This window comes from Piliocolobus tephrosceles, chromosome 13, assembly GCF_002776525.5.
Source record: "Piliocolobus tephrosceles isolate RC106 chromosome 13, ASM277652v3, whole genome shotgun sequence".
NCBI classification, from domain to species: domain Eukaryota; kingdom Metazoa; phylum Chordata; class Mammalia; order Primates; family Cercopithecidae; genus Piliocolobus; species Piliocolobus tephrosceles.
Genome location: NC_045446.1, coordinates 78,524,712 through 78,544,178, shown reverse-complemented (window position 1 = coordinate 78,544,178; position 19,467 = coordinate 78,524,712). Strand labels below are relative to the sequence as shown.

Below are 19,467 nucleotides of genomic sequence, written 5' to 3'. Positions count from 1 at the left end.
AGGAGGAGGGGGATTGAGGAAGAAGAGAAGGAGGAGAAGATAAATGGGAGGACAGGGATGGGAAGGAGAAAAAAGAAACTGAGCTGGAGATTCATTTTAAAGTGTCTTGAGATTGGAATGACACGCTAACCTTTGCTTCTGACGCTGAATATGTGCAAGTTGGATCTTTACTAAAGGCATCAAAAACAAAGAGCACACAGAATTACTGTGTTTTTGGTTTTTTTTTTTTTTTTGAGAGGGAGCCTCTCTTTGTTGCCAGGGCTGGAGTGCAATGTCCAGATCTCGGCTCACTGCAAGCTCCGCCTCCCGGGTTTATGCCATTCTCCTGCCTCAACCTTCCAAGTAGCTGGGACTACAGGTGACTGCCACCACGCCTGGCTAATTTTTTGTATTTTTAGTAGAGATGGGGTTTCAAGTGTTAGCCAGGATGGTCTCGATCTCCTGACCTTGTAATTGGCCCACCTTGGCCTCCAAAAGTGCTGGGATTGCAGGTGTGAGCCACCACACCGGGCCTACTGTTATCTTTTTGGGAAACAAAATAGTCTTCTAGATTGAATCATGGCTAAAGATTGCAGGAAGTCATGTCTTTTGATTCTTACCTAAAAGTTACATAAAAATATGTTTTAAACATTCACTTTATTTTCCTTTGATGGAGAATAAAAGCTATATTCTATCTCTGAAAATTAAAAGGGCTCATACCAATTCACAAGTGAAGGGGAGAATATTCTTTTGTGGAGACATATTCTCATCTATTTCTTTTTTTAGTGTACTAAAAAAAGATTTTTAAAGCAATGTTCTATTTTCACAGCTTTAGCCACGAGTGATAATATCTCTTTGTGTTTGCGTTGTATTAAGAAACAATGACCAGTAATCTAAAGGCTAATTCCAAAGGAAGGGTTCGTTGTCTCTAATGTAACTATAACAAGTTTATTGAGTTGAACTGAAATTAAGGTTTAACTTTCCTGAAAATAAGTTCCCTGTCAAATGTGACATTTTCCACTCTCTAGAGTTTTCATGTTTATTCTTCAAAAACTGGATCCCTTTACTTTTTACCATTTATTGTACATAAAACAAAGAGGCATGGATATAGAGACAAAAGCCTTATAATATAAATTGGTTCAATTTTTTACAATATTTAAGCAAGGAAAATATGGTCTCTTAGCTCTACCCAGGATTTGGAGCAGTCTAATGGAAGAAGGAACTGCAGACTTGAAATCTAAAGGCTTAGTTTAGGTCCTGGCTCTGACGCTTTCGTACTCTGTAATCTGTACTAATTAACCTCACTGAGCTTCAGTGCTTTATCTGTAAAATTAATAGTGTGAACTAAACTTTTCAGACTTAAGAATTGCTAGAAATGGATTTGACAGCTCAGTTTTGAGTGAGGAATAACACCCACATATTTCTTCAAATTATCAGTAGCAAAGAAATAAGTCTGACACTGACATTTCTCTTTCTCCCATCCTAGAATCTTCAAAGGTTATTTGCTCATAGAAAGTCACCCTTTGAATACTCAAAGCTCATGTATTTGAAGTAGCCAATGACATAATACAAGAGTTCTTTTTACCTCAGTGCTCTGTGTTCTAATATCTCAACTCATTGCATGAACCGAGGCCATGGGATAATTGTGACCAAGAGGGAAGGAAAGTATCCTATAAATTGGTAGTTTTGATTTAGAAGTAGAATTTAGACCAAATTGTTGCTGACTGACAACACTAAAGGAAAATCCTCAAGTTACTGAACAACCAACAAAACAAGAATGAGGTAATATTCTGAAGGAAAAAAACCTACAGTAAAAACTGTGATTTGGAGTGAAAACAGAATGGCATCATTTTATAACATAAGTTTCAATAGATGCCAGTTTTGTTCTGAGTATTTCTGTACAGAACATTGGTTTGAGTATAGTAATCTCATCACTTGAATCCAAAAGCTAGAACATTTTCCATTCATATCAGTTTCCAGATAGCTACGCATGCTGAGCATAGGAGGCTGGAGGAGGCATTTATATGTCTATCTGTCAGTACTATAAGTCCTGAGGGAGTAAACAGTATAAAATACTATGTGAGCACAGTGTGTGCCTGAGACATACCTGTAGAAACTGAGATAGTGGTGATATTGCTTATCCAATATCCTCAAATTGGAAAATTATTTCAGAGATTCTTCTTTAGAAATGAGCTTACTTATAAGAAAAGGCTTGTAAGTAAGCACATTGATTTTCTCTTCTTACATTTATATCCACATACTCAAAAAACAATAGTTAGCAAAAGCTGAGACCTCACAAAGAACTACTCCTTTCCAGCATTTTTACATTGCATGAGGTGCTTTAGAAGCTATTTTCAAACTTTTTTAAACTTCACCCTCGAAATTATCTTTGTACAATGAATTTAGCCATTGATAATGGACAAAGTAAGAAAGGTAAAATGAGGCCCTCTGTAAATTACCTCTATATCCCCTAAAGCTGAAAATAAGATGAAAGATTTACCAAATTTCTCACTTGGTTAGTAAATGTAAGTTTTATCATTTTACTTGAATACAGACAAAAACCTGTCTATCTTTTGTAGAAGTCTAACAGTAGTACTTGTTTAAACTTCTTGAAGTTATTTTGAAACTGTCTTTCATCCTGCTGAGGTCAAGTCACCTTCTCACATGGGATTACTTTCTATTTCAGGTGTAAGCTTGAAAGTACGGAAATGGTCTCTGCAAAGAAAGTGAAATGGACAGATTATTTTTGTTATTCTAAGTGTACTGTCATGGAAAATTCCAGTGTTACTTATATGACAGTAGACACATTTTTGGGAATAAAATGTATTGCCTTTTCAAAGCTGAATATTTACGTCTTAAGCTGCTTAATTATCATATTCTTATTCCGAAGGTATGAAATAATGAATTTCAAGGAAATGGGAAAAGATTATTTTGATTATATCAATGTTGGAAGTTGGGACAATGGAGAATTAAAAATGGATGATGATGAAGTATGGTCCAAGAAAAGCAACATCATCAGATCTGTGTGCAGTGAACCATGTGAGAAAGGCCAGATCAAGGTAAAATGGAATCTATGTTTCTTTCATACAGTGTTAATTATCATTGGCTATTTTTTAAAATTTTAGATGCTTATTTTACTTTTTATATTGTAAGCTTCTAATGTCAGAAATTCTCACTCATTCCTTGTAAAATTCCATGTGCAACTCACAATAGTCTTAGTAGTTGGTTTGATTGAACCAGTTGATGAATCATGTTTGCCCACACCCTTTCTGCTCACCCAAGCCTTTCAAGACATGACTTCCTGGACACAAAGTTTACAGTTAGAAAAGACACTAATTCGAATTTATTGAATAAATATTCATCAAATATTTATTAATATAATAGTTAATATTGATGAGGCAAAAATAAATGAGATGTCCTTTATTGACAGAAGATTTACAGTCTGTGTGAGAAAAATATGGACACAGATAAGCAACATTATGTAAAATGTGATGACTTCATTAAGAAAGAATAGAAGAGGGCTATATCAGTTTGTATAAAAGGGATAGAGATATTTCTTCTGAATAAAATGTCAAACTTTGGACCATAAAAATGAGTATGATTTCAGGGAGAGAACACTTACATAGAAAGAACAGTAAAAGAAAACGGACAAAAGTGGTAACTGAAGACTGTCTAGCACAAGTAAATAATCTAGAGTACATTGCTCTAAATTATTATTTTAAAAGAGAAAGTTGAAATAAGTTGAACCCAGATTTGTCAAGAGTTTTGAACATCATACTAAATACATTGAACTTAATTTTTATTAAACAGGAGTCAGATAATAATTTTGATCAAGATGTTGGCATAAGTTGAGCTGTGGTAAGGAAAATGAATAAATAGATTTACAAAACAAGAAAGAAGAGACAAGTTAAAAGCATGCTGTGATAGTGGTAACAAGGTCTTGAATTGGGGAAGAAACAGTGAGAATGAAAAGGGGCTGGAAGACGTATTTGGAGAAAACATTACAGATGTAGATTCAATCAGGCTGACTACCAATTTGATGTTGAGTTGTGGAAGATAAAGAAGTCAACACAATCAACTGCAATTCTAAGTGTTAGTAAATAAAAGGTGGCATTGCCAGGAATAGAAAAATAGGGGTGGCTTTAGAGAAAAGGTGATTGGTTAGTTTATATAGCCATCCAGTGATTAAAAGGTTGGTCTAGAGCAATGAAAAATAAGGCTAAGCATACAGATTTAGGAATTGATTGAATAAAGTTGAAGCTATTAGAACAGATAAAATTGCAGAACCTAAAATTGTAAATAAAAAATAAATATGGACCAAGAATATACCTTGGAGAATTTCTGCTTTCAAAGTGTAAAAAAGGAAGAAGAGGTAGAGGCTGAGAAGCAACAGGTACAAAGAGAGAGACGACCAGAGAGCATACTGTCACGTAAGACGGTAGTCAGCAGAAGGAAAAGGTCAAAGAAGAGGAACAATGAGGAAAAGACATGAAAATTGAGGATTCACCCTTCATCCGGGCCTGCTAGATTTAACAGAATATAATGATAATTGAGTACCAAGATAAATGGATAAAGAAAATATAGTATATCTACATAATAGAATACCTTTCAATCATAAAAAAGAATGAAATCCTGTCATTCACAGCAATGTAGAAGGAACTGGAGAAGAGAATGTTAAGTGAAATAAGCCATGGACAGAAAATTAAATGTTACGTGTTCTCACTTACATGTGCAAGATAAAAAAAAGTTGATCTCACAGAAGTAAAAATTAGAACAGAGCATACTAGAGGGTAGGAAGGGAAGGAGGAAGAGAGGGATAGGAAGAGCTTTGTTAAAAGAAGCAAAATCACAGCTAGATAGGAGGAATAAATTCTAGTGTTCTTTAGCACTGTAGGATGAATATAGTTAAAAGTATTCTATAGTTTCAAATAGCTAGAAGGAGGATACTGAACATTCCTAACATGAAGAAATAATAAATATCTGAGATGATGGCTATGCTAATTACGCTGATCTGGTCACTATACATTGTGTGTATCAAAACATCACTATGTAACCCAGAAATATGTATAATTATTATGTGTCAATTGAAAAAATAAAAAGTATAGGAAAAAGAAATGTGTGATAAAAAGCATGTAAGGGATAATTTGTTAATTTGAGGACATTAAAAAATTACTCTTAGGCTAAAAAAGATGTGGCCACACTTACAGGAAATAAAAATTCATGAAGAGAAGACAAAGATATAATAAAAAGGGGGTGAGAGCAGCTATTGGTGCACAATGCTGTAGGGAAAATGATATCAAAATAATTTATTTGCTCATCAAACAGTTCTTAAAGTACTATCATACCACATTTCAGGTAGTGTATTCCTAGAGCCACTAAACTTGGTCTTTTCAATCAACCTTACCTTCATTCTGTTTAGAAGACATTTCATGTGTTTTTACATCTGTGATTAAGACTGAAACTGAAATATTTTAATATTGATAGTAAGGCCTTCAAAGGGTAGGTCTGAAGATTTGGAAAGCATAAGACCAGAAAGAAGAAAGATAAGGTAAAAGAAGATAAAAATAAATATATTAATATCTGCTAAATGGCTCAAAATATTAGATATCTGACATTTTCTGTATGTCTTGTTATGGTATACAGCAAGAGCTGGTAAACTATAGCCCACAGACTAAATCTGACCTACTATCTGTTTTTGTAAATAAAGTTTTATTAAAATACAGCTAAGCTTATTTGTTTATATATTGTCCATGGCTACTTTCTGCTATAGTGGCAGAGTTGGATAGCTGAGTTGCTGACTTGCAATAGAGACTGTATGGCCCAAAGCCTAAATATTTACTATTTGATCATTTGTAAACAAATGTTTGCTAACGCTTGTTACATCAAGACAAAAGAGATTTTCATCTTGGCCAATTATCTTGAAGTTAAACTCTTCATTACGAGGGTTTAAATTCATGTACAATTATTTGTGTATCCACTAAGAATATCAATATTCATAATTTCCAGTGCTTCCTGTAGAAAATTACACAGTGTAAATTACCATATATGTTTTCTTTATTTTTGACCCTTCACAGTAATATATTTTGAAAATGTAACTTCCAGGACCAGGCATGGTGGTTCACACCTGTAATCCCAGCACTTTGGGAGGCCGAGGCGGGCAGATCACGAGGTCAGGAGATCGAGACCATCCTGGCTAACACGGTGAAACCCCATCTCTACTAAAAATACAAAAAAATTAGCCTGGTGTTGTGGCAGGCACCTGTAGTCCCAGCTATTCGGGCGGCTGAGGCAGGAGAATGGCGTGAACCCTGGAGGCGCAAGATCACATCACTGCACTCCAACCTGGGTGACAGAGTGAGACTCCATCTCCAAAACAAACAAACAAACAAAAAGAACTTCTAAATGCTGAATGACTAATTTGAGAGATTTCTTTATATATACTTTTCTACCCTATTCTACAGGGAATAATTTACATAACTAGAAGAATTTTATTCCCTATTATTGTATACACACACACACACATATATATATGTGTGTGTGTGTGTGTGTGTGTATGTACATATATATATATATATATTTTAGACGGAGTCTCACTCTGTCTCCAGGCTGGAGTGTAGTGGCACAATCTTGGCTCACTGCAACCTCCGCCTCCCAGTTTCAAGTGATTCTCCTGCCTCGGGCTCCAGAATAGCTGGGATTACAGGTGCCTGCCACCACACCTGGCTAATGTTTTTGTATTTTTATTAGAGGCGGGGTTTCACCATGATGGTCAGGATGGTCTCCAGCTCCTGATCTCATGATTCGCCCACCTCGGCCTTCCAAAATACTGGGATTACAGGTGTGAGCCACTGCTCCCAGCCTATTATCATATTTTTAATACTGGTTATTTTGTAACAATATTTGCTTCGACCTTTTTTAAAAATCCCAAACTCCATTTTCCTAACCAGATGTCATTTATACTCTATTAAATACACAATGTATAAGATTTTCTTAATATGGTTTAAGGTTGTAACTGAGCAATTTAATTCATGATATCAACATCTCATGGCATTGTTCAGAGTTTGTAAACTTAGTTTCCATGAAAGGGTTTAGTCTAGTAAAGGTTCAGATATGTTATATATTGTTATTCATAAAGAAAGCACTGCTGACTGGGTGCAGTGGCTCATGAGTATAATCTCAACAATTTGGGAGGCTGAGATGGGAGAATCCCTTGAGCTCAGGAGTTCAAGATCAGCCTAGGCAACTTAGTGAGACCCTATCTCTTCAAAAAAGTAGGAAACAAAAATAATTGCGCATGGCGGCACACATTTGTAGTCCCAGCTACTCAGGAAGCTGAGGTGGGAGGCTCTCTTGGGCAGGGGAGGTCAAGGCTCTAGTGAGCCAAGATGGCGCCACTGCACTCCCAGCCTAGGTAACAATGCAAGACTGCCTCAAAAAAATAAAATAAATAAAAAAGAAAGCACCACTGCTTCCAGGATCTTGAAAGAGAATTGTCACTACCTCGTGTTCAAAATAAATGTGAAACAGAACATGAAATGTGAACACAGAACATAAAATGTGAAAACATAAAACAAGTTCTAAATGATCAGAGGAAAACATATTAAGTTATCACTATTGATTCAAAAAGAGATTATAATATTGGAGTTCTTCTTGGAAAAAGGCATGAACTTATTTTAATTTCAGGTGTTTACCTGATAATCACAAACCAATGAAAACTGAACCATAAGAAATCAAAGTATTTCAGTGGGGGGGGGGGGAAATGCAGCTGCTTTTATTTGCTAACCCATGCTAAGGTCTGCTAAGGTCTGAAAGACACTCCTTCAGCTTTGCAGTATGTCTGTTTGCATTACAAAATCTAATAATTGTTCAAGGATAGTTTTGCCAAGTGTGGTATACCTTGAAAATGAAATTCTTCATTTCTATATATGGACATTTATGTGCATATTATTAATGAAATGGGTAACATTATTAGAGTTTTCTACACTTTACAAATCACTGTGTTGTTTTATTTAATCCTAAGGAAATCCTATGAGGTAGATATTATTATCGTAAAAGCAATAGTTCCAGTTAAAACAAACTGAGCATTAGCTGGAGGACTGCTCAAGGCTGCACAACTACTTAGTGGCTATAAATAAGACTAGAACCCTGGTGCTACTTGATTCCCAAGCCAGTACTCTTTCCCTTGCATCTTTCAAAATATCACGCAGTCTATCTTCCAATAAGACTCAGTATTTATAAGCATGAGCATTTGAAGTCCAACATACATTGTTTGATCCCTCATTTACCCTAACATGCTATGTGAGCTAACTCAACCTCAGTTTTCTCCCTTAAGAAAATGAAAAAAATAAACCAGCCACTTCATACAGAGCTGTTCTAACGCTTTAATGGGATAACAGTATGGGACAAGTACTAAAGAGCCTGGAAATAGTCGATATTATTATGAAGAATACTTTAATCAGATCTAAGGAGCAATTTTGCCTCACTTATTTAGTTACTTTAGGGAAAAGCTATTTTAGGCCCTTTTGCCGTTATTCCCTGCTTGTATTGTTGTAGTTTTAAGAGTCAGTAGAAGAAATACTACAAAAAATGTAAAAAACAGTTGTCAGCTTACAATTATATTTGGTATCTAGCTGATGTTATTATCAAAGGTCATTACTAGAGTCAGCATCTCAGACTAGAAATACGAAGTGTAATTATTACTGTATCTGGTCATTGCTGAATATTAACCACGGTTTTAATTATTTAAAAGAACATTTAATGAATTCTGTCTATTCCAGAGAGGCTTTTCATGCACCAATGGTGGGGAAGAAAAGGTACATCTATTTCAAAAGAATAACATCTGTGACTCTTTCAACTGTTAAATTATTTCAATTATTTTCCATTACCTTAAAAAAGTCAAATAGATTAAGAGGTATATAATAGTCTGAATGACCTCATCTACCGTCAAACAAAACAAAGCTACTAAAATAGGAAAGAATGGGCTGAATTGTTGAATCAGACTTTTAGTAGAAAGAGATCAAGAGATCATCTCCAGGAAAATCTTAATCTTTTGCTTTGCTCTACCCAATACAAATTCCTAATTATATTTATCAATATGGATAGATTTTAGAAGATTAGGAAATATACAATGTTTTTTGCTCACAATTATTCAACTAATGGGGGGAAGGAAGCTAAGGTAAATCCAGAGAGCAGACGTTCTTAACTGGAGGAAAGGAGAAGTGGAGCAGATCCTGGGGTGAATTCAGTTATGTGTACGTACATATGAGCACAAGCACAGGTACTTAATTAAATACAGGTTTCCAAGGCTAATTATCCAAAGACTTGCATTTAATTTAATGCCTTATCCTGCCACTAGCTAACTTTATGATGTTGGACTTGTTTAAACTCAGCTTTACTTTCTTTAATTATAAATTAAGAATATTAAAAATTATACTGCTTATCTGATACTATTTAAAATAATGTATGTGAAAGGCCTTTCTGCTTTGCAAAACAGCACATTGAAATATAGAATTGTTGGATTTTTATCTGTGCAAAAAAATATCTAAATTTCAAATATTTGCCTTAGGTGATCCGAAAGGGAGAAGTCAGCTGTTGTTGGACCTGTACACCTTGTAAGGAGAATGAGTATGTCTTTGATGAGTATACATGCAAGGCATGCCAGCTGGGGTCTTGGCCCACTGATGATCTCACAGGTAATCTGTCACAATCTCACCACATATAAATAAACTGAAAAAAGACGCAGATGTGGGAGAGGGGGTTCACATCCCCAAGCGTTACGTATCTTGGGTAGTCTTATTTATGGAACAAATAATTTCCTTGGGAACATAAGCTTCCCAAAGATTGAGCTACTTTTTAAAATCCTCAAATCTCTGGGAGAGATGTGCCTATATGTCCTTCTTCACTCCAAAATTAGATCAGAATTCCTAGCTTGTCTACTGGGCATTCTTCCCTCATCCCCAGGACATTCCCAGAAGTTCCTAAATAGGGTCCCAGTTATATGTGTCATTTTAGGTGAAAAGAAAGAAGTTTTAGCCAGGAAGTGATGAAAATATGACATATCCAAGAACAAAAAGGTAGCACTGAATTGGGCAGAATGTCATCTAAAGTTCTTCTCTTAATTGTTTTTATTAATTGAAATCAGGAGTCTCCACTAATAAGTTTTCAAGTATTGTTGGCACAGGGCAAGACTTGATTTTACTTGTTTGTTGTTTTACTTTTTTGTTTTGTTTTGGCTTTTGGTTCTTTCTGCCAACAGATATTAAAGACTATGTCATCGTGTACTCCAGTCTATATTTCATAATCTTTTCTAATTTTTATAATATATAAACAGAATATGATTCCTTTCATACTGTCTTACAATTTTTCTTCAATAAACATTTATTAAATGCACTCATGCTTATTTGCCTACCACTAAAATAAAAATATAGAAATAAAAATACTACCTCTGTCTTAATGAAGTTCACAGATTAATAAAGGAGGCAAAAAATTAAAAATATGATTACAATATAATAAGAGGACATAGATTTATAGACATGGGAGCATGAGGAGGGCACCCATAAACTGAGTATGCAAGAAAAAGAGCAAAAAAGCCTTGCAGGCAGAGAGCCCCCCATGTGGTATGTCACGTTGTCTAGTGGTTTTAGAATTCAGATGGATTTAGCACAAAACTTCTAGAGGCTAGAAGATCATAAGGTCATCAGTGTTAGACTCCATCCCTCCCAGGACGAATGATTTTATTCATAGTAGTTGTATTCACTTATTTCAAAAGTCTGGTTATTAAAAATTCCATGATCCTGGGTCTTTCAAGACAGCTCACCATTTTTTGGTGATTGGTATGTATACAGAAGACTTTCCCTTTTCTCAAAAAAAAAAAAAAAAAATCCAATTTAATAAAACATCCAAGTGCCTTTTGATCACATTTGAATCTTCTTTTCGCCATTACACTATGAGCTTTCTGATGTTCTTATTCATCCTGTTTTCCCCAGAGCTGACTCAGTGCTAAACACAAAGGCTTCAATAAATTTTGTTGAATAGATGATCTATAGTGTGCCTGTGTGCACACACACAGTAAAAATGCCAAAAAGGAAAAAAAAAAATACTGTGATTGGTTTTCTTGAAGAAGGGTGAGGAGCAGTATTTCTATCTTTTCTTTATACTATTTATTTACATGTTTTTCTACTTCTTAACTAGATTATGGTGAAAATGAAAAACTGTCTTGCATCATTAACTAATTTGCATGGCTAAGCACCTTGTAAGTGAATATATAGATGTAACTTTTTGTCTCATGTTCTGTAAGACTATGATATTGAGAACGAACACAGTCTGTTCTTTCATTATTTCAGCAGATAAATATTTCATTATTACTATTTTCATTATAATATTAGATACTTGAGAAATTGAGGTGAAAAAACAGCAATGCTTCCTGTGTCACATGTCCCCTATATTCTAGTCCTTAAACGTCTTACCATCTTGTGGGGAAAGAGACATAAAACAACACATGCACATGGCTAGTCAGCTCTTTGTTTGCTAATGGGCTATTTGTGTGCCTCACTGACAAATTGTATATGAAGTCAAAGAACAGGAATAAAAACATGGAAATATCAGAGAGGTCATAATTTAAATATGTGGTCATATAATTTTTCTCTGAAAAAATAAAAATTAACTGAGACCTAAATGATAAATATAAATATTTAGCAAATAATAACTAAGAAGAGATTTTAGTCTGGGGTAACAGCACATGTGAATGTCTGTATATGGGTAAACAGGTAGGAGAACAGTGTCAGAAGAGGTCAAAAAAGTAGCAGGGGCAAGAACCTATGCAGCCTAGGAGAACATGTTCAGGGTTTGAGTGTTTTATTATTAAGACAATGAGACATCGCTGCAAGGATTTTAGTATAAGAAAAAATACATTATTATAAATATATTTTTAAAATATTATTCTGGTTACCATTACCAAGAATAATTTGGGGAGGGATAGAAAGTGGAAACAGGAAGACAAGTTGGGTAGTTGCAGACAAGAATTTTTAATGTCTAAATAGTGCATTGGAAGATGTGAGATATGCTTTCGGGTAAAATCAACAAGACATACAGATTAATTGGATGCTGAAGGTGTTAAGGAAGTTGCCAAATTTTCTTTTTTGAAGGCTAAAAAAGTAGATTATTTCATAAAGATCAAAACTTTAGCTATAGAAAATATCAGACATGTCTTTGAGATTTTCGAGTGCTAATTGATTAATTTAACAAATTTAGGCCTTAGCTTGTGCCAGAAAATGTAATTTGGATTGAGAATACAAAGATTCAGTCTAAGTTCCCAAGAAATTCATAATCTTGCAAAAGAAAAGCATGTAACCAGGTAATAACAGTGTTCTTGGTGCTATAGGTGAGGAGTAAACAAAGTATTTTGGAAGGGTGGGGGTGCCAAACTAACCCTGGAGAATCTGGGAAAGTTTAATCTTGAAACGTGAGTTGAAGCTCACTTTACAAAAAAAAAAAAAAAAAAGTGAAGACGATATACTGTGTGTTATCTCAAAAATGTCCTTCCACAGTGTAAAGACAAATCCAAATCCTTGCATTGTTAATTCCATCTCATCCCTCTTTCCAATCAACTTTCTTGAGTAATAAATCTTTCTTTTATCTTCCTCACTCTTGATTTATCAAAGCAATTTGCCTCCTACCCTTACCATGCTATCACAAATATTTCAGATGAAGATGTCTGTAGTCACCACATGGCCAAACTAATAGTCCCTTGTCAGTCCTTATTTTACAAACATTTCTGTTCAATTCAATGGACTTGATGCTGCACTATAAACTAACTGTAAACTTGCATTTCTATTCCCTGGGTGGATATGGCCACCCATATCCAGTCACTTATCTACCCTAATGGTTTGAATTGCTAAATATTCCTAACCACCTTTCCTCCTCTCCTAGTGCAAGTCTTCAGTCAACTAGGTTCTCATCACCTCATATTTAAATATTGCAGTAACTTTCCAATTTATTTCCTTGTCCCTAGATTTATGCCACATGCCTCTTAATCCACTTTTGATCTTGCTATTTTTTCAGGGAGAATTCTGATCTTTTTTTAATGGCAGGAATTGCACAGTTTATTATTTTGAGACAATTGTTGCAGACATATTTAAATTTTTCTAAGCAAGGTGCTTTTAACAACCAAAATTTTTAAAGTTGGAAAGAGCCAATAACTTGGATCACAGCTGACACAGAATTCCCAATTAAAGTGGACTCCGTTATCTCCCTAGATTTTGCAAACAATGCTTTGTCTAACACTTCTTTAAAACAACAAAGGAGACAGCAAGCTGAAATTTTTTCCAAGCACACAGGAAATGGTGTCATCACACTACTTGAAGAAGGTGCTGAAGGGAGAAGATGATCTTGCTATTGAACATTGTATCCAAAATACAGATCTGTCTTTTTTTTTTCCTTGCTGGTATAGGAGAAAGTAATTATCTTTTCTTCCCAGCCTAGGTTTATGGATGAAGTCCTTGGAACAAGACACAAACTAACAAGAGAAAAGCACTTACATTTATTTAATATAAGTTTTACATAGGGAAAGGAAAACAAAGAAACAGGAAAACTTGTGTATTTTTATGCTGGGTTTGATAGAGAAGTGGTAAGTCATTGGGGAGTATGATTGGATTATAAAAGCATGATCTAATGATAGTTAGCTGGGGAGAACTCAGCTATTCCTGTTTGTTCAGACTGCTGTGACCTTGCATTTATAGAGATATACAGATGTTCACTTCCTCTGGGTACAGAGAGAGCACCTGTCAAATGAGAGTTTTATGACTTGCTTCAGGAGAGAACGTTGGGGGGAAGGTGAGAGTTACCTTCCTGCTTCTGCTGTTTTCTCAAATGCCAAGGTGCCATACTTTGGGGTAGTGTGTCCTGAATCCCATCACTGAAAACTTACCACTGGTGTTATAACTCTGTGTAGTATTTTCCAAGCTTTCAACATGACATACAAAATGTCCTCTCTTTCCCACCCTCCTATGATCTTTCTAGTTTCAATCACCACTGCTTTCCATCTTTCATTTTATATTCTGTTGTCAAAGACTGTTCATAATTCTCATCCACAGAGAATGCTATTTTATTCCTCCCTATCTGTATATCAATATTGTCTTCTCCATCTGGAATGTACTTACCCCTCTTTCTTTACTCGAGTAACTCCCACTTACCCTCCCTTACTCTGCTCAGGTGTTATTTTCTCTATGAAGCCTTCTTTGATATACGTAGACTGCTAAGTTTCCTCTTCTGTATTTCTAAAACTAATTCTGCTTCCCCCTTTAAATCACTTTGCAAACTAGATTTTAATGATCTGTATATATATCTGCCACTCCTACTGAAATGTTAGTCTCTCATGGACATAGCTGTCTCTTAAACATATTTGTAATCTCAGCACCTAATACAATGCCTGACATAGAGTAAGCTTTCAGTAAATATGTGTCAACCTCCAGTAAAATGATGGAGAGTGTTACAAATGAAGATTAAAGTGGGTATTAAGGCCAGCCTGTGAGTAAGCCTTTAACAAGTGTGGAATTTATCCTATAGACAGTGTGGGGCTAGTGGAGGTTTTCAAACAGAAGAATAAAATGATTTGTCTCTGGCTAGATGCATACATGTGAGTGTGTGTATGTGTCAGGGGGGGTCTAGGTGGGGGACAAATTCCAAACCTAGAAAAGTCTTTGCGTTGATATTATGTGAAGCTTAACCTTTAACTGAAATCTGCAGCACTTTTCCAAAAAGCCTATAGCTGTGTGCAAGCCCACCTCAGTGACTCTGATTCAAAGTAACACATCACTCAGAATTGCTAGCTAGAATGTCCTGATGGCTTCAGTTATTCCAAAGCCTGCCACAGAAAGGCTTGGGGCTAGCTTTAGAAAACACTGCAAGCCTTTCTTCTATGCACTTGGCTTATAGTTGCCCTACTTCAACCTATAATGTGACAGCTCAAGTTACCTTTGGGTCAGTGCCTTCATTGTGATAATAACAACCAGTACATATATAATGCTTTCTATGTGACAGGAACTGTTTGCAGCACCTTGGAAATGTTATTTCATTTTATGCCAACACAATCCTGTAAGATTATTAGCATGGCTAAGAGATCTCCTGTAAGATTATTAGCATGGCTAAGAGATCTGAGCCCACCTGGAATTAAACAATTGTTCAGAAAACAAAGTAGCAATCAATTGACATTAATGTCTACCTATATATTTAGCCATATACTATTTGTATGTGTATATATTTTTTCATAGAAAAATATCCTAAATGAAGGCTACCTAATGTTAAGATGTTTACAGGTGGTAGGATTAAGATTCCTTTTTTTACACATAAATACATGTGAGTGTGTGTGTGTGTGTGTAAACATGTATGCAGAGCGTTGAATATTATGAGAATGTATCTTCATCAATAAAGTCATTAAAATGTTGTAAGCCAGCCATATTCTCAATAGCAGTCATAAATTCTTAGGAACCAGTAACCAGGAATTAGGTAGAGAAATAAAGACAATCTGATATGAAAACCAAGAAGACATGAAAGAAATGAGAAATAAATGGAGGATGAGGTCAGAACATAGGCCATGTCCCCAATTCAACTTATTTTCATTGAGGACAGCAAGCAGTTATTCTTTGTCTTATAATTAACAGGTACCTATGCTAGCAGTGAATAGGATAAAGAGGACCCCTGCCCTCATGGAGATTATTTTCCCAAATATTGACAAGTAATAAGATACTGAGTATTGACAACAGAGAAGACCAGAATGGGGTGAGAGCCCATAACAGTAAAAGCTAACTTAGGTGGTATTTAAAATTGCCTCTTCAATGAATCGTGGGCATGCAAAAATTAGAGTAATGATGGGAGCTGGCCAAACTAACATGAAAGAGAAGAGTGTTGTGGACACAGAACATAGGAACTAAAATGGAACTGACACTATAAGGGAGAAATGAGACAAGAAAGCAAAGGCCATCTTTTGGGGAGCCTTGTAAACTATGGTAAATATTTTAAAGTTTATCTTAAGGGAAATTGTAAAACATTTATTCATCCATTCAGTCATCTAGTCATTCATTCAATAAATGTATATCCAGCACTTTCACTGTTCCAGGTGCAGGGGAGGAAATATATATATTTCCCTCTACCCATCTTAGGTTCATTGGCTGGGGCCCCTGTAACTAAAGACAGATTAACAAAAGAAAAGCATACGTATTTATTTAATATAAGTTTTATGTAACACTGGAGCCTTCATAAGGACCTGAAGAAGCAGTTAAACCTGGCTGTTTGTATGCTAGGTTTGATGTAAAATGAAGAGTTGTAGAGAAAAGAGATAGGACAAAGGGCATGAGTAAACTCAGGTAAACTTAGCAAGGCCTGTTCCTTCAGATTCCTCTGAGATAAGGATGCTCCTTTGCTCCAGGTCTAAGGACGGCACCTCTCACGTGAGGGTCTTATGACCTGCTTCAGGGGTGTAGGATGTGAGAAGGACATAAAGTCTTTCCACACTTGCTGTTTCTCAGACTCCTTCAGCTTAAAATGTTCAATATGCCAAAGTGCCATATTTTGGAGTAGAGTGTTGTGAACCCCATCTCAGGCAATGTTCTAAACGCTGAAAATATTTCTATGAACAAAACTGATAAAACGATCTGGTCTTATAATGTTTACATTCCAGTGGAGAGAATAGTTTTAAGCAAGGTGATTATCTCCAGGAATATTCAAAAATTGAATATGAAAGAAACTGTGCTGGGTGCAGTGGTTCATGCCTGTAATCCCAACACTTTGGGAGGCTGCATTGGGTGGATTACCTGAGGTCAGGAGTTCGAGACCATCCTGGCCAACATGGCAAAACCTTGTCTCTACTTAAAATAAAAAAATTAGCCAGCCACGGTGGTGCACGCCTGTAATCCCAGCTACTCAGGTGGCTGCGGCAGGAGAATCGCTTGAAGCTGGGAAACCTGGGAGGCAGAGGTTGCAGTGAGTGGAGATCACGCTACTGCACTCCAGACTGGGCGAGAGAGCGAGACTCCATCTCAGAAAAAAGAAAAGAAAAGAAAAGAAAATGCAATCATGATGGGCTGCTTTATAAATATTATTTACATAGTCACAATGTGAAGAGTAGATATTGTGTAAAAACATGAAAAGGAAGGATACAGATTTCAGAATAGCAGTATCATCTGGTAAGAAAAGAAAGGGAGTTCGATGGGAGTTACAAAACAGGTTTTAATTATAGCTTGGGTGTGTGTGTGTGTGTGTGTATAATTTGAAACATATATGACAAAATATTAACTTTTTTAATATAGACTTTATTTGTTCCATACCATTTATACTTTTCTCAGCATATTTAAAAATTTTATAATTTAAATGATTCCATACTATCTGAGCTATTCAAATATTTAACACTAAAAGATAAGATTTTAAAACGTAAGACTAAGTTGGGAATTATAAAAAGAGGATAAGAGTAGGGAAATTTTGCAAAAATCAATGTGAATCTACCAGTGGTTTGGATAAGGACAAACCTTATCCAAAGTGTGGATAAGGTTATGTAGTGTGAATCAAAAGCAACAAAGATTTGATTAGGAATTAAAATCAATAGAACAAGGTAATTAGTTCTCTGAGAAAAGTGTGGTCTGGTTTGAGAAAGAAAGGAGAAAAAGTAGTGAAAGGCAACAATTTTGAGATAGAGATTCAGATAATTATCTAAAAAGTCTTTGCCAAGATGCTTTTTCTGGGACACCATTCCCTGCCACATATCTGCAAAAATTGTCCTAGAAAGAATCTTTAATTTGTTTTTTATCAAAGAATTTAGGAGGAGATGTAAGTAGTAAGAGCTCTAAAGATCTTTAGGTCCCCAGTCCAAAGCCACAGAAACACTTCCAGGTGGGACTTACCAGATGCTGCCAACCTTCCAATAAACTAAGTAAAAGGAAAGAGCAAAAATATTGTGCCTTTCAAGAAGTAACCAGGTGGGAAGCCTTATGACAGGAAGTTAGCATTATCTCCTGCTTTTCAATCATAAAAGAAATGTATCTTACATAAGTTCAAAGCTGTAAAACGCTTCCATTTTATTCCTTCCAAGGCAATACGTATCAACAGCTTAATGTCAATAGGGACATTCTCTAGGAAGTTCCTTTGGTTCCCTGAGTTACCTAATTGCTTTGGAGGTTGGAACATTTGTCTCTTCACTTAAGAGGAAAAAAGCCACAGAGTTACACAGAGAGATGTTGGTGAGAATAAAGAAGGGAGCAGAGGATGAACTCCAAGAGGTGAAACCACTGGCAGGTTTTATAACTCCCGCATTTGAATTGCTCTCTTTTTACAAATGTGCATTTCATTTGTGTTCCTCAACTTGTCCTACTTTTCTTGGGACTTTTTTTTTTTTTTAACCTTTTAATAAATAAGCACAGTAAATAAAAACATGGAGAGGATTACTTTTCATTTCCAATTATTATAACTATCTTAAGCATTATCTTTTTGAATCCTTTAAGGTAAATATTATTATTTTACAGTTGAATGAAACAAAACTCAGGAACATTCTATACATGGACAAGATCACAAAATTGGTGGAAAAGAAATCCCAGGTGCTATGATTCTGGGATTTTTATGCTATACTGCCTGTCTCTCTCCACAATCACATTTTAGAGCCCCATCTTTTCAGAAAATTATAGAAGGAAAAAAAATCAGCTTCAAGCTGGTCACATGTTAATTATCTCCAGGCTGCTCTAATATTTTTTATTCCAAATGTGCTTAAAATGTGCTGGCTATTTGACTATTATAATTAAACTTAGATGAGGAAAGGAGGGAATTAAATATTATTTGTTTCTGATTCTTTAGGGGAAATTTCTTATGAGTTTAGATGAGAAACAAATTTAGTTTATTATTACAATTGTAATAAATAGTTCTTGTTAATTGGAACTGGAATAAGCTTTCAGAATTCTGCTATCTAGCTTCTTGGTTTCTAGGTTAGACAGTAATCTGAACAGGAGCATATACCCTACAGTTGGCTATCTATCATTCATTAATTCATTGAGCAAAAGATATTTTATCAGGTTCCTACTCTTTTTTTTTTTTTAACACTGTGCTAAGTTCTAATGATACAAATGTAAGTGGAAGATACCCAACCTTAAATAATTGCATTAAATTATACATATAATACATACAACAATTAAACCACATACCAAATGCAGTGATGACAAAAAGGATGAAATTATTCATTAGCAAATATTTGAGTTCCAACTAGGTGCCAAACATAGCACTAGATCCGGTACTGGGCACACAGTAGTGATCGAGCCCCAGTTCCTACTCTGAAGTATCCCAGAGCCTAGACCAGAGACACATGCAAAATAAAGAGGCAATTTCAGTATATTAAGTATCCTTTCCATAGCATAGGAACCAATTTAATGTTTGTAAAGTGAAAGAAAAAAAGACGGGAGGAAATGCAGAAATGAATGAAGGAAAGAAAGTGCTAGGATGGAGTAAATGTTGATGAGA

The 19,467-nt window shown here is 35.4% G+C and overlaps 1 protein-coding gene and 1 long non-coding RNA gene across 3 annotated transcripts in view; one reads left to right on the top strand and one right to left on the bottom strand.

Annotated features, from left to right (window-relative positions):
* The window catches only part of LOC111540753, a 383,731-nt gene that overhangs the window by 203,926 nt on the left and 160,338 nt on the right, over positions 1–19,467 (bottom strand). The gene's annotated exons all lie outside the window — the stretch shown is intronic.
* The window catches only part of GRM5 (glutamate metabotropic receptor 5), a 585,040-nt gene that overhangs the window by 491,134 nt on the left and 74,439 nt on the right, over positions 1–19,467 (top strand). For both annotated transcript variants that reach the window (XM_023209216.1, XM_023209217.1), the window contains exons 6-7: positions 2,870–3,038; positions 9,545–9,671. In XM_023209216.1, the coding sequence (XP_023064984.1) occupies positions 2,870–3,038; positions 9,545–9,671 (296 nt within the window). The remainder of the gene's footprint in view (positions 1–2,869; positions 3,039–9,544; positions 9,672–19,467) is intronic.